We start from the raw sequence: 16273 nt of genomic DNA, 5'->3' as shown, positions 1-16273 counted from the left end.
AGTAATCTCTGAAAACACTGTCTGCAGCATATTGGGAATAATGTTAGAAATGATTCTGGATATGTTGCTTTTCAGTTCTTCCAGAGTGTGTTTATTATCGTGAGCAAAATGTGTAGATTATCGTGAGGCATTAATGTTGATGTGACCCCACAGAAAGAAGCCTGTGACAAACTGAATGATGGCCATATTCCTTTTGAATTATGTAATCATTGAAGAAAAGGTATAGCTTGACCATATAGATGCATACAAGTGTAATTTGTTTTGCTATCTTGCTGAAGCCATGTATTTTCTACTGAGGAATTCATAGACAGTGTCAAAGTAACTCTGAGGAAATTATATTTTTTGCGGAAAAGATGGACCCAACATTCATGTAGCAGGTCATTGCACACCACACAACAAACTTTATAGGATGTAGGTAAACTTCATATGCTGTATAGAGATTTTCCATATGTCACAGATGAGAATTCTGAAAATTTATTTATCCAATCAGATGAAACTAGGCCTTCATCCACCATTTCTCCAGTAACCATTCACAGTAATGGTTTTGTTTTCCGTAGTCTGGTGGCAAAAGTTACTGTATGGTATGCACTTTATATGGAAACAGTTTTAATTTCATCACTGCTGCATGGCAACTGCTGTATAACATTCCCTTTTGCTGTGAAAGCTATCATAGTGACTTACATTGACTTGCTACCAAGCTACACCTAACCTGTGCTGAATGTTTCTTGGTCACAACAGTTGACATGAGAACATGACTCACAACTTTCACAAGCACTCATATTACAGATTTTGGTGTTGTCTTATGACATTGAAATTGTCCATAAAAAAGCACGTTGCGTAGTCTTCAATGACTATTTTGAGCAAATATTTCACCATGAACACATGCCCCTTCATGCTAAGTGCAGTGTTCATTAGTTGCTTGCACTGTGCATGTGCATTCATAGTTTTACAGATTATCAACAGATAGTGACACCATGCACAGAATAAGGAGTGTTATTTGTAGATGTCATATCTAAAACATTCTTTTATGCAACGTCATTTGCATTTCTGTGGACTGTTGTTTAAAATGAATACCCTTGTATTATTTATTGGTTATATGTTGTTTTTTTACAATACAGCAAAATGTTCAATTATTGCAGGTTTAAAGAACCTGCTTTTAAAAACTGTTTCTTCAGACATGACAGTGTCATACCTTTCATTAACTATATTCTAGACACCCTTTTTTGCTGAATATATACTTACTTGCTTTAAAATATGCTGAAAACTAGAGACTTTTTTTGGAATTGTTATCAATTTAAGAATTAAATATACAGAAGTTTTCTCCTGTTATCATGTTTCATTGTTTTTCCTACCATTATATTTGTGGGACAGGGGAGGGGGGAGGGAGAGAGAGAGAAGAGAGAGAGAGAGAGAGAGGGAGACTATGTTTCTGAGAAACTTAAAAATCTAAATCAGATTGTTCTAGCAATCAAATTAAAATGTGATCTATTACTTACTTACTTCTATATATGTTCTATTAGCCAGTTTCATTGTTACTTTGATATTATTTATATGGGTAAATATAATCTGTATCTTGCACAAAACATCTATCGTTTTATGAATATTAAAAGACATCAGTAAGGAACAAAGCTCAGCTAGACATCAGTAAGGAACAAAGCTGAGCAAGCCCATACTCATCTGGTGAGTATGGGCTTGGCAAACCCAGGGTCCTGAGCTGGATATCATCATTCTTCTCTTTCTTGGTGATTCCTTTCTCTCTCTCTCTCTCTCTCTCTCTCTCTCTCTCTCTCTCTCTCTCTCTCTCTCTCTCTCTCTCTCTCTCTCTCTCTCTCTCTCTCAGGGTAACTCGGGGAATTTTTTTTTTTTGGCTGGCACAGCATAAGCCTCAGGCTTCCTTGTACCATATGGCTAATAATAATAATAATAATGCCAAACAGTGAAGGCTAATGTTCCAGTAATAAATCCTGTCTTCTCATAATCCATTTCCGCTGCCTGATATTACCAACTTTACATTCATGTTTTCAAGTATAAGTTTAATGCAGTGTTTTGGGAGGCCAAATACTGGCTTGTAAGAATAATTGAGCCTACCTGAGCTTTTAGCCACAGTAAAGTTATTTTCTTGTGTAACCTGCCGCCTCCATATGCTATGAGTTTCTCAAACACTTATCACTGCTTCTGTGGCATCAGCAAATATTATTCCATCTTCTATTCATTTGTATCCCATCTTTACAAAAGCAGTCCTTTTGTCAAGTGTAGGCAAAGCTAAGCTAATGCCAAACAGTGAAGGCTATCCTGCGAGTATGCCTAGACAAAATTCCAGACACTTTCACATGGAGTCCATGACATTTTCTCAGCTATGAAGTGACACTCCTCATTCCTTTGTTTAAGGTTTATTAATACTTTCATGTATAAAAAATCACCTTTTTTGTACCTTATCCTTTGAATATTTTTTGAATGGGCACATACATTAAATATGCAACATCAACTAATGCAGGAAAATGTGTTTGAATTTTTTAAAAAATATAGAAATTTTAGTATTCCTCAAGTATGGTAAAAGCATTCAGTTTGCATCATTAATTATATTTTTCATTGGAGAAGTATAGCTATAAAAAAATTATTTGTAAAAAATGTATTATGCCGACTCCAAAGGTGAGGCTGGAGTGGGCTTAATAAATAATACGTTTAATTTTCCATAGAGCTGTCAGCTGTTGGTTGAGAAGCAAGTGAAAGCTGCCTTAAGACAGCTAGAGGAAAATAATTTTTTTTTTTTTTTTCTGAATAGCAAAGCTATTGTTTCTAAAGATAATTTTTGATATTGTTATTCTATATAGTATCATAATTAAGAACAATTTTTCAAAGTTTCCAATTTTCAACTATTGTAGTTTATCACAAAAATCTTAATTCTACATAAAGGCACACCTCACTAATACACTGGGTTAGGTTTCAGACCACCGCCATAAAGCGAATCACAGCCTTTTTTTTCACTTGCCATATAAAAACCTAAAAACATATTTATGCTATCATTTATTAAGTGCACAATAGCACTAGGCCTAAAAAAATGATGCAAAAGTAAAAATAATAAATAAAAAAAAAATGCTACAGTACTGTATTGTTAACCTTAAAATATTTTTGTCCTTTGCTTATGGTGACTGACAGATGAACATATTAGAAGAAGTAATTATGGAAGAAAGGCCAAAGGAGATAGTGGAGCTTTATCGCCTGAGCCTTCAACAAATCTTATTTTCTTTGCTGGTGGAGAGAGAGTCTTGCCTTGATGTTGATGGCTGTTGAACGGTTGGGCTACTTGCTGTTGAAGGTTGGGGTGGCTGTGGCACTTTCTTAAAATAAGACACAAATAAGGTGCTTCATTGACTGATGCTTCCTTTTGTGAAGGATTTCTCTGTAGCATGCTATACTGTTTGGTAGTATTTTACTCAGAACTTCTTTCAAAATTGGCATCAGTCCTCTTAAAGCCTGCCACTACTGTATCAAGTAAGCCAACGCAGTGTTCTAAATCCTTCATTATCATTTCAGCAGTGCTCACTGGATCTTTGTCAGGAATAGATTCCATCTCAAGAAGTAACCTTTTTTCTCATCTACCAAAAGCAAGTCTTCATCTGTTAAAGGCTGATCATGAGGTGCCAGCAATTCAGCCACATCTTCAGGCTCCACTTCTAGTTCTCTTACCATTCCACCATATTTGCAGTTCACTTCCTCCACTGAAGTCTCGAACCCTTCGAAGTCATCCATGTGGGTGGGAATCAACTTCTTCCAAACTCCTTTTAATGTTGATATTTTGACCTCTCCCCATGAATCACGAATGTTCTTAATGGCATCTGGAATGGTAAATCCTTTCCAGAAGGCTTTCAATTTATTTTGCCTAGACCCATCAGAGGTATCACTATCTAAGGCAGCTATAGCTTTAACAAATGTCCATCTTAAATAATAGGACTTACTTGAAAGCAACAATTACTCCTTGATCTATGGGCTGCAGAATAGATGTTGTGTTAGCAGGCAGGAAAACAACATTAATCTCCTCGTACATCTCGATCAGAGCTCTTGGGTGACCAGGTGCAATGTCACTAATCAGTAATATCTTGAAAAGAATTTTTTTTTTACTCGGCAGTAGGCCTCGACAGTGGGCTTAAAATATTCAGTAAACCACCTAATAAACAGATCTGCTGTCATCCAGGCTTTGTTGTTTGATTTAAAATACACAGGCTGGCTAGCTTTAGCATAAGCCTTGAGGGCACTAGGATTTTCAGAATGTTCAGAAGGATAGGCTGTAAGCTAGGTTTGGCATGCCAAACCTAGCTTACGGCCTATCCTGGCATTCAACATGTCTTTCTCACTAAGTTTAATCATTTCTAGCTTTTGATTTAAAGTAAGAGGCTTGTGACTCTTCTTTTCACTAGCACTACACTTAAGAACCATTGTACTGTAATTAATAATTACTATAATAACAATAACACAAGTAAAAAGTTTGAAAAATTTTGATGATTGCCAGAATATGATACTGAAACACGAAGTGCGCAAATGCTGTAAACAGACTGAACACAGGTAACAAATTGGCTCTGGTTGACTCACTCGATTCAGCTCAGAGTCGGCTGATGTGCGCACCACTGCCAAAAACCTTCTTAAGAGCAAGGCAAGCACCGAAAATAGTAAACATGAATATAATTGAAAAGTGCCATATTAGCACAGCACCTTAAAGCGAGGTATGCCTATATATAAAATGCTATACACAAATGCACTTGCTCCTCTGATTTTAAACCAATGTTCACAACAAGTTAAAAGGAGGATAATTGTTCTACAATATCATTAACAATTGGCCCCGGCAATATTCCAGGATGATGGTCCTGTTCCAGCTACCTCTGTTACACCATCTCAGTAATAATTGAATCACTTTGAATTGTAATCACCTGTGGAACCAGCATCTTTTGCTGCTAGTGATCTGTTCCTGGAGTTAGATGCATGAGAGTAGGGTCCAGTGTTTAAGTGAACCCTGAGTTACTCTTTCAGAAACATCAGTGTAACTATTAACATACACTCAAAGTTGTCCATCAAAGTGCCAAAAGTTTCAATTCCTCACTCCCTCTTTGAATCTTGCATACACAGAAATTGTTGGCCACAGTATGATATACTAGACTTTACTCTAAAACTTCCACAGTCAGTGCAAGCAATAAGACTTTGACCCACAGGGAATAACCTGTAGCTGTTAACATTAGTAGAGGCAAAATGGTAAGGCATCAAGTCATTTAAAAAAAAAAAAAAATTCATTTTCCAGTCATTTAAATTTATCCAAACTCTCCACTTCCACGAAACCAGATGGAGGTTTATTCCAACAATCAATTACAACCAGGCCTCGCATAACACGAGTTCGATTAACGCATTTTTCAGTTACCACTATTTGAAAAAATTATACCACTTTTCACTTTATGCAATGCAAATTTCCATTTAACACGATCTTTTTTTTTTATGTGATAGTTGAAAAAGATTTGAATCACGCGTTAAGCTTACCGTGCGTCGGACGGGCAGTAAACCAACATTTGCCTGCTGCCCGCCTCAACATGTTCCATCAACAATCAGAAGAAGATGTGTTACTTGTTTGTCTCCCGCTAATAAAGTCAATGCAGACTTGCATATAAAAATTTTAATTTTTAAATGCAAGTCTGCATTTAAAATGTTGCCGTGAAGGAGATAATGGTAAAAGAACTAGATGAAATCTTTCATATTGCAGAGAACCTCAAATGAAAGGTTTGAGGTGCTCTGCGATATTTATTTCGCCAGAGCCCAGAGAAGATTGTTGTCGGCTATCGGAAATCAATTGAAGAAAAGAGAAAGTCAACACTGTTTAAATGACTCTGTTCAAATATTTCCATAAAAAATCATTTCTTCATTGTGTCAGAGGTTCCCAAACTTTCTCAGTTCATGGCACCCTTAGTGTCTCAGTAATTTTTTCACAGTGCACCCAGACCAAAAGAAATACCTAACAGTTCCGTTTATTAAGTAGTTAGATCAAAACAACTTAATAAGAAATGTTGAAACTGTGAACTACCTTGAGCTAGTAGTTTGCGCAGTGTCCGACAGATGTCGAGTATCCCTGTGTTTCCCTCGAAAATTTAAAATATTCCACATTGCACAGTTTGGGAACCACTGTTTCATGCAATAAACATTTAATTCCATAATTATTTTCATTATCTTTTACATTGTATACAGTTAAAAAGTTATTTAAAAGGTATTTTTAAAATTCTTTATGGACATTCCTGAAGGTCAAGGACCAATTATAATTTTCCCTATTGATTATTATATTCAATTAACACATTTCTGTTTAGCGCTTGCGGGACGAATTAATCGTGTTAATTGAGGTCAGCCTGTACTTCAACAATCTTGAACTGAAAGCAAATTCCTGCATATCTATCCTGCAACTTTCATTTCAAAATAGATATGCAATTTCATTTTAAATTTCTCCATTCCAAGGAATAGTAAAGATGCCATGAGCATTTAATTTGCTCAACCCAGTTGATACAAAGGTTGGCTGGGTGGTTAATGAGAAAATTAGAGCACACTACTGCAACAAGACCTAGAAAAATTAGGCAGATGGACTGAGAAGTGGACTAGCTGCAGTCATGAAAAACTTAAATCAGTGTTTACAAATGGTCTTGGAGGTACAGGGCTTATATATTGAATATGTTTTTGTTTGTATAGTAAATTCGTATTGCTTTCTTGTTTAATTACACCAAATTAATCAATACCAGTGCAGTACATCAAAAAAGGTAGGTCTTGAACTCAGGACCGTAATTACATTTCTTGGGGCCTGAGGCACTGAGCTCTTGTGGGATCCCCTTTAAAGATACCAGAGTCCAAAAAAATTGCATATATAAATATAATCAGAAAAAAAAACCAAATTATTTTTACCGATCTGTTTTGTTTTTGAATTTGATCTTCTTTTCTCATTGCCTCTTTCATTTATATGCTCCAGATTCATATTTTTGCTGCATTATTAACTGCTAAATTAAACTAAATTTTACAGTTTTTGGATCTGAGCTTATATAGATTCTGAAATATATGGGTGGTTCAATTAAAATAGTTTCCATATAACGAACAGATTTCGTGAGACCTGGGTACACATTGTTCACATCTCTGGCCTTTAGGCAATAGTACTGTTGCTGCTGCTGTAGAATGCACGAATTGAGAAACTAAAGGGGCATTCCACAATTTAGTGGTGTCTGTAACACATTTACAACCAACTCCCACGTACTGTTCTGAGAAGTCATGGTGGTTAACTGCTTTCTTGTGTCCATAGCCAGTGAAAAAGATTAAGGCATATTCCCAACACGGATAATATGCCGTGGTCAACCTGTGTTCTACTGTTATACCTTATTAGAGAATTAGGAGAGAGTGATTTTCCTTTATTCTGGAAATTAATCTGTTCTTTCGCAAAAATTACAGAAATGAGTCATCCACACTTTCAGTAAATTTCACCTGTCTCTGTTTACGTGGTAGGTACAAGTGGGCCCTAGTTTAGATCAGGTCATTAAAAAAAGAAATCACTTTAAAAATTTGAGATTACAGAGGCCATGTGAGGACCCCCTCTGTGGTGAGTCCCGAGGCCAGCACCTCATATGCCTGTTCATAAGTATAGCCCTGATCACACTGTGTTTTTTCTAAAACAGTGTTAGAGCAACCTTTATTTTATTTCACTAAGATCATGATGATTTGCAGGCTAGACGCAAAAGAAAATTTATCGTATAGAAATACAATAACAGTTGAAATTTAAAAGTCACACTTTTGCTTAGTATTGTGTACTATGAGGAACTAGAATTTCATCTTTTCAATAATGTTTCAAATTATATTTTTTTGTTATTTAAAAAAATATATAACTTTTAATTAAACAAAGAGTGGTTATTAATGACCACTGTCTTTGTGGACTAACATTATTAGTTCACAAAGACAGTGGACTAATAATGTTAGTCCACAAGATAATAATGGTTGCAGGATAGATGTGAAAAAATTTGCTTTCAGATAGAGAGTAATTGACTATCAGAACAAATTTTTTTCTGGTGTTGCAGAAGTGGATAGTGGTTTGATAAATTTAAAGGAGTGAACAGTTATTGTTTTTTTTTTTTTTTTTTTCTAATTCTCTATAAGCTTACTTCCTTGCATCATTTCCTACTACTAGTATAATTATATGGCTATTTGATTTGTTAAATATTTCTTCCCATTAGTTGATCCTTAATATTTAAAATGTTTACTTTTTTGAAAAATATCCCTATTTAAAAATATAAAATTTAAAAATAATAATTTTTACTTAGCAGAATTCATTTTTAAATGACACTAGAAAATCCAGATCACATGTGGCAAGTTACTCTCCACTGAGCTGTATCTGGCCATTATTATTAGATATTTTTGCAGCTCTTAGACCCTACTACATAAAATGTATCATATAGTGTCATCCCAAAAAATATTAGAGCTAAAGTATCACTTCTTTGTTTTACTGGGAACTAAAATTATTAACTAAAATTTGTTGTAATTCAGTCAGCTTGTTAAGTCAAATAACTTAACCTAGTTGTTTGAGCCCTTAACCATAGACTGCATATATAAAAACTAAAATAAAAGTGATGTTATTTATTATTTCTTTTTCTTATTTGTTTTCAGTACCACAGCTAGCTCCAAAAAATTTTAAAAGCTTATTAATTCATGATGCTCGTTCAGCCACATTTTCATGGGATCCTGTATCTCCAGAGTCTGTTAGAGGTCATTTCCGAGGATATAAGGTAACATATTGCTGTTCATTATCAGAAATATTTTAGTTTATAAAATTCAAGTGAATTGTATGGGAAATCTTGATTTCAAGTGTTAAGGTAATTACCCTTATGTGAATAATTTAAAACAAGAAAATTTTTTTCTTGATATAAATTTACATCAGCTGAGTTTACAATATAAATTTGACATACATGCTGAATTGTATGAACAATTCACTTTCTCAAAAAGAAGTACTAAACACATCAGTTAAAAAAAATAAATAAATTGAAAGATTCTGTTGCATATTTAGCATTGGGATTTACATGCAATTTGGAGATTTTTCACTTGACAAATGTCGCCTTCTGTAATAAAGGAATAGTGCCTTAATTATGGAGTTTTATTTATTTTTGTATTTATCTAAATATTTAGAAAGTTAAACATAAAAGTAAAGTCAACCATTGCCATCATGAGCATCAAATATTTAAGGTATGGTGGGAAGACCTAGAGGATAAGTGTTACTCTTGAATATTTTTTTGTGAGGTTCTGCTGATATATAATTAATATTATAGTGTTTTATAAATTTTGTTTTATATATATATTGTAATAGTAGTTGGGAATAGTGTAATATAATATTATTACTGTTGTGCTGGTGTATCACATGATGTTACTGTTTTAGCAGTTTAGTATTCAGGTTTAGGACTAGAGCAGTAAGGATGTCCGGCTGAATGGGAGGAGAGGAATTGCTGATGGCAGTTCTTCTATGAATCAAGACTTTAGTGCACATATTGTGTGTGTGTGTGTGTGTGTGTGTGTGTGTGTGTGTGTGTGTGTGTGTGTGTGTGTGTGTGTGTGTGTGTGTGTGTGTGTGTGTGGACACAGTGCCAAGCTGGACATAATGCCATAGGAGATGTCATCTGGCTGCATAGTGGAATGCAGGCAGAATAGGACCAGGGTATAGTATGTCTGCCTGAGAAAAAAAGTTAATGATATTGTAAAATGATAAGCATCTTTTAAGGACACAAAAGATGATATTGTTATGCATGGTACTAATGACATTAAACACAAGCATTCTGAGGCTTTACTTGACAAGTATGAGTTGATAACCTTCAAGTTTGGGTTGAATTTGAAAGTGACTGGACTTTTCTTAAGAACTGGACTTTTCACTGGAATTGCTATAAGAGGAAATTTGAAAGTTTTGTACTTTTGCAAGAAGAGGAAAGTTTAAGATTAGAGTCTTGTCAATCATTTCAGCCCTGGAGAGATAGTGTAAGGCTCATGGGATAGAATTTTTCCCAGCATGGCCAGTGCTTATTAACAGATGGGGTCGTATTTATAGGGAAGGGATACACTTAAATAGAAGGGTGCATGAATATTTCAAGGTAATGTTATGTTGGCCAAGAAACTGCTAGTTTGAGGGTATGCACAGACCAATAGTTTGAAGCAGCCACAATTAGAAGTGAAATAGATTCTTGCATTGCTTCTGCTTTGACATGCACTAGCCTGAAAAGAAAGGGAAGAAATATTACAAAACCTGCTGGGAAGTAAGAATTAGATGGGCTGTGTAAAGTTATTAAAAATACAAAAGGCACTCATTTACTTGCTGGTACATTAATGCTATCAGTATATTAAATAAATTTGATTTGGTTTTTGGTTAAGTCATCATATGCTAATATTATAGCTATAAGAGAAACATGGTGCCACTGATATGGGGAATGCAGAATTTATTATATGATGATTATATATCACCAATTCACAAAGGGGGTTCAAAAGGTGACACAAGTAACTATAGACCTGTTAGTTTAACTTGTGTTCCGGGGAAAATAATGGAATCACTGATTAAAGAAGCATTGCAGGATCGCCTAGACAAGACTGCAGTAATAGTTAAGACACAGTATGGGTTTGTTAAAGGGAGGTCTTGTCTGACCAATTTGATTGGATACTGTGGTGTAGTCACAAAGGAACTAAATGCCAAAAATAATTTTGATATCCTATACTTGGATTTCAGGAAAGCCTTTGATACTTTTGCATATGGAAGACTGCTGTACAAATTGGAGAGGTATGGCATTAAGGGTAATTTGCTACAATGGATAAAGGAATGGTTGTGTGGAAGACAACAGAGAGTGGTAATCAATGGACACTGCTCTTCGTGGACAAATGTTATTAGTGTAGTTCCCCATGGTTCGGTGTTGGGCCCATTGTTCTTTTGTATATTTATCAATGATATTGATGAAGGTATTAGCATTAGCATTAGTAGAGGCATTTGATGCAAGAAAGCAAGCTTATGCAGCATCAGCCAAAAAAAAAAAAAAACCCACTTCCACTTCACCCCTCTGTTCGTTCAAAATACCTGTCCAGCTGAGCCTTAAACTTATTTAGGCTATCAACCTCCACCACAAGGGATGGAAGTCTGTTCCACCAACCAACCACCCGCTGGCTAAAGGCAAATTTCCGCACGTCTATCCTACATCTGTCTTTCCTCAATTTGAATTTATGCCCTCTCAGGTGATTTTTCTGAGCTAGAGGAAGAATCCCATCAGCATTGAGCATGCTTAAACCATTCAAGGCTTTATACACCTCGCTGGTGCCTAGTCTGCAGACACTGTAATTTGCAAAACTTAAGCCTTTCTTCGTAAGAGCACCCCTTTGTTCCATTCACTAATCTTGTTGCCCTTCTCTGTACTCGTTCCAGCAGCTCTACATCCTTCTTGAAATGAGGCCTCCAGACCTGTATACAGTACTCTAGGTGTGGCCTGACCATCGCCTTATACAATGGAATAATCACCTCCTTATCCCTGCTGGAAAAATTCCTGTATATCATTGACAATACTCCATGAGCTACTCTTGCAGCCCGTCTGCACTGCTCAGAGAACTTCATATCTGCCTGCACAACCACCCCCAAGTCCCTTTCATTCTCTACCACTGTCAGTGTAGTACCACAGAGTTGATACGTTGCTCTGGGGTTGCTGTTTCCCATGTGTAGTACTTTACATTTGTCAATGTTAAACTTCATTTGCCACCTCTCAGCCCATCTGCTCAACCTTTCCAGATCCTGTTGCAGCAGCATAGTGTCAGTAGTGTCCTTGACAACCCTGCCAACCTTTGTATCGTCTGCAAACTTGGACATTAAGCCCGATATACCATCATCAATATCATTTATAAATACAGAAAACAATAATGGACCCAACACTGAGCCCTGAGGGACTCCACTAATAACATCAGTCCACGATGAGCAGTGTCCATTGATTACCACTCTCTGTCTTCTCCCCCTCAACCACCCCTTTATCCATAGCAGCAATTTGCCTCCAATGTCACACTGCTCCAATTTGTGTAGCAGTCTTCCATGTGCAACAGTATCAAAAGCCTTTCTAAGATCCAAGTATATAATATCAAAGTTATTCCCTGCATCCAGTTCTTTTGTGACTGCATCATAGTATCCAATCAAGTTGGTCAGGCAAGACTTCCCCTTAACAAAACCATGCTGTGTCTGAGCTATAACTGAAGTCTTGTCTAAATGATCCTGCAGTGCTTCTTTAACCAGTGCCTCCATTAATTTTCCTGGAACAGAAGTTAAGCTCACAGGTCTATAATTACTTGTGTCAGCCTTTGATCCTCCTTTGTGAATTGGGGTCACATTTACATATTTCCAGTCTATGGGTACCTCCCCTGAGTCTAAGGAAGCTCTCATAATTATGGCTAAGGGTTTGCTTACTTCCTCTGCTGCCTGCTTTAATATAACTGGATAGATCCCATCCACCCCGGGTGCCTTTCTTGTGTTTATCTTCAACAGTTTCTCCTCCACTTTACTCCCAGTTATTTCAAGATTCTGTAGCTTACTGCTAGAGTTGAATACACCTCTGGCATTCCCCTCGCTGAATAACTCCTCATGTGTGAATGTCGATGCAAAATATTCATTTAATTTGTTAGCTACCTGAGCAGGATCATCAACAGTTGACCCATCAATATCAAGTGGACCAATATGATTCATCCCCTTCCTTCTAGAGTTTACATAAGTAAAGAACTCTTTGCTGTTTTTCTTTGCATCCCTTGCCAAGGATTTCTCGTAATCTGCCTTCGCCTGCCTAACCTAGAGGGAGTAATACCAAGAGTATTACTCCCTCTGGTTGCCTCCCGAACATGCTGATGTAGAAAACAATCATCCAATAAATCCACAAAAGCCCTGCTAGTGTGTGAGTAACCAGCCCCCAAATTCCAGTCAATATCTGGGAAATTAAAATCTCCCATTATAAGACTCTCTGATTTACTGGCCCACTCTATTTCCCTGTACAGTTCCTTATTATACTCATCAGAGTCATTAGGCCTATAGCACACTCCTACTCTCAATTTTGATCTCCCAATGTTTATGTCACACCAAACTGACTCAACACTGCACTGTCCAGCGATGTCGACTGGCTTCACTTCCTTGGTTTTTATGTGTTTCTTAACTAATAGCATAACCCCTCCCCCCTTCCTATCCTGTCTATCCTTTCTGTAGACGTTGTACTCCCCAAATTGCAGTTCTGCATCCCTTATATCTGTGTGACACCACGTCTCTGATATCCCAACAATATCTGCCTTCGATGTTTTGAGCAATACCTCAAATTCATCAAATTTATTTACTAAACTCCTAGCATTGGTGTACACGCAAGTATACCTGCACCTGTTTCTATTCTTAGCTACCCTAACACAACCCATGTGTTTACTTGTACCGCAATGGCTACCAGCAGTCTCTGAAATACCATGCATCTTGTTTTTCAGGCGTCTGCTCATTCTAATAGAAGCAGTGCAAGAATCTCTTTCACCTCTGCCAGTGGCTACTGTCAATCTATTAGTCTTTGTCTCCCCCCAAGCTAGCAGTTTTCCGACCCACCTAACACTGCCTCGATAGCATCAGCAAATATTCTTGCATCCTTTCTATTTAAGTGTATCCCATCCCTGTAGAAGCAATCTTTCCTGTTAACAAGTACAGTCCAGGCTGAAAAAAATTCTACCCCTTATCAGGTTTAATGTCCAAGTTTGCAGATGATACAAAGGTTGGCAGGGTTGTTAATGACAGTAAAGACAGTATGCTACTCCATCTGGATCTAGATAGGTTGGGCAAATGGACTGAGAAGTGGCAACTGAAGTTTAATATTGACATATGCAAAGTACTGCATATGGATAGAAGTAATCCCAGAGAAACATACCAACTGTGTGGTACTACACTCAGGGAAGTGGAAAGTGAAAAAAGACCTGGGGATAATTGTGCAGTCAAATATGAAGTTCACTGAGCATGACCTGCCTTGCCCTGGGCTGCCAGGGCAGGTCATGGTGTCTTGTCGATGATATATAGGAATTTTGCTAACAGGGACAGGGAGATGATTATCCTGTTATGCAAGGCAATGGTCAGGCCACACCTAAAGTTACTATGTACAGGTCTGGAGGCCTCATTTTAGGAAGGATGTAGAGTTGCTAGAATGAGTACAAAATAGGGCAACAAGATTGGTGAGGGGAACAAAAAGGGTGCTCTAACCAAGAAAGGCTTAAGTTCTGAAAATTGCAGCGCCTGGAGAGTAGGTACCTGCAAGGTGATCTGATTGAGGTGTATAAGGCCTTGAAGGGGTTGAGCAAGCTGAATGCTGATGGGATTCTTCCTCTTGCTTAGATTAAGAACCTGAGGGGGCACAGATTCAAATTGAGGAAAGACAGTTGTAGAATAAATGTGCAGAAATTTGCCTTTAGCCTGCGGGTAGTTGATTGGTGGAACAGACTTCCATCTTTTGTTGTGGAAGTTGATAGCCTAAATAAATTTAAGTCTGAGCTGGACAGGCATTTGGAATGAATGGAGGGGTGACATGGAAGGTTTTTTTTTTTTTTTGCTGATGCTGCATAAGCTTGCTTTCTTGCATCATATGCCTCTGCTAATGCTAATTCTAATAATGTGTACGAAAAGGACAGACATGACAGAATGGGGGAGAGCAGTGATTCTATTTAAGAAGCACTCAAACAATATAAACAGTAGACATAGGCTACAAGTGTAATATTGAGTCAATGTGATGTGACATAAACACTGGGAAACAAAAGTGAGAGTTGGAGTCTGTGACACGCCTGTTGGCTGAGAAAAATAACAAACAACTATACAGTGTGATATCACAGAGCCTGCTGTTGACTGAGAAGAATAACAAACAACTGTACAGACAGTAGAGTGGTCCAGAAAATTAGAAAGTCTTATCATGGGGTATTTTAACTTTCCAGATGTTAGTTGCACTCTTGTGTTGGTAGCACACAGTAGCAAACCATTTCTCAATTTGCTAGATGACTTGCTTTTTTCCACCAACAAGAGATAACAATATTCTTGGTCTGGTTATCAGCAATAATTCATCGTTCAGTAGGAATATTTAAGCAAAGGAACATTAGCATTAGGTACATGATGGTACATGATGCAAGAAAGAAAGCTTATATAGTATCAGCCAAAAAAAATACACACACACACAAACCCTTCTTATTTCATGCATCAACTCGCTCCAAATGTTTGTCTAGTTCTGCCTTGATCTATTTAAGCTATCAACTTCTATGACAGATTCAAGTTTGTTCCAGCAATCAACCACACGCTGGCTAAAGGCAAACTTCACACAACCGGCTTTCCTCAATTTGAATTTATGCCCTCTCAGGTGATTATTCTGAGCAAAAGGAAAGATCCCATCAGCATTGAGCATGATCAAACCATTCAAGGCTTTATATACCTTAATCAGATCACCTCGCAGGTGCCTAGTCTCCTGACACTGTAATTTGCAAAACTTAAGCCTTTCTTCGTAAGAGCAACCGTTTGTTCCATTCATTAATCTTGTTGCCCTTCTCTGCACTCACTCCAGCAGCTCGACATCCTTTCTAAAACAAGGCCTCCAGACCTGTATGCAGTATTCAAGGCATGGCCTGACCATTTACCTTATACAAGGAGATAATCACCTCTTTATTCCTGTATATCATTGACAAGACAACATGAGCTACTCTTGCAGCCTGTCTGCACTGCTCAGAAAACTTCATATCTGACTGCACAGTTAACCTCAGGTCCTTTTCATTCTCTACCACTGTCAGTGTAGTACTCTTTCTCACCCCCCCCCCTCTTTCTCACACACACACCCAGTTTTATATATATATAAAACTTGGAAAAAAAAAAAATTATAAAATAAGAAAAAAGTAATAAAAATAAAAAAAAAGAGTGCAAGTAGAGTGAGAATGCAGAAATGAATGAAGTAAATGTCTCTCCCACCCCTTAGCCTGGTGGGTTCCCACTGCCAGCTGACATATCCCACCCCCAGAGCAGGATGGGCAGCTTGACCTTCTTACCGGATTCGACACTGCATGCACATGACAACCATCACCGACAAAGACATGCCATTGGCGATCTGAACTGGGTACTCTAACCCGGTTTCCTTTAAAACCCCATCCCAAGGCAGGGGAGGGAGGAGACAGGTCTCTGTCTCCTCCCCCATACTTCGCCTGGTGGAGTTCGTCTGCACTGACCTCTTTGGGGATGCCTACTCTATCGTCC

General features: G+C 37.4%; 1 protein-coding gene across 1 annotated transcript in view; it reads left to right on the top strand.

The window, feature by feature from the left end:
* Positions 1 to 16273, top strand: part of LOC150078459 (neuroglian-like) — a 442449-nt gene that overhangs the window by 353262 nt on the left and 72914 nt on the right. The window contains exon 19 of the mRNA XM_090385067.1: positions 8659 to 8777. Coding sequence (XP_090241193.1) covers positions 8659 to 8777 — 119 coding nt within the window. The remainder of the gene's footprint in view (positions 1 to 8658; positions 8778 to 16273) is intronic.

This window comes from Mastigoproctus giganteus, chromosome 11 (assembly GCF_048544385.1).
Source record: "Mastigoproctus giganteus isolate SK-2022 chromosome 11, ASM4854438v1, whole genome shotgun sequence".
Taxonomy (NCBI): Eukaryota; Metazoa; Arthropoda; class Arachnida; order Uropygi; family Thelyphonidae; genus Mastigoproctus; species Mastigoproctus giganteus.
This window is presented reverse-complemented; position numbering and strand designations above follow the sequence as displayed.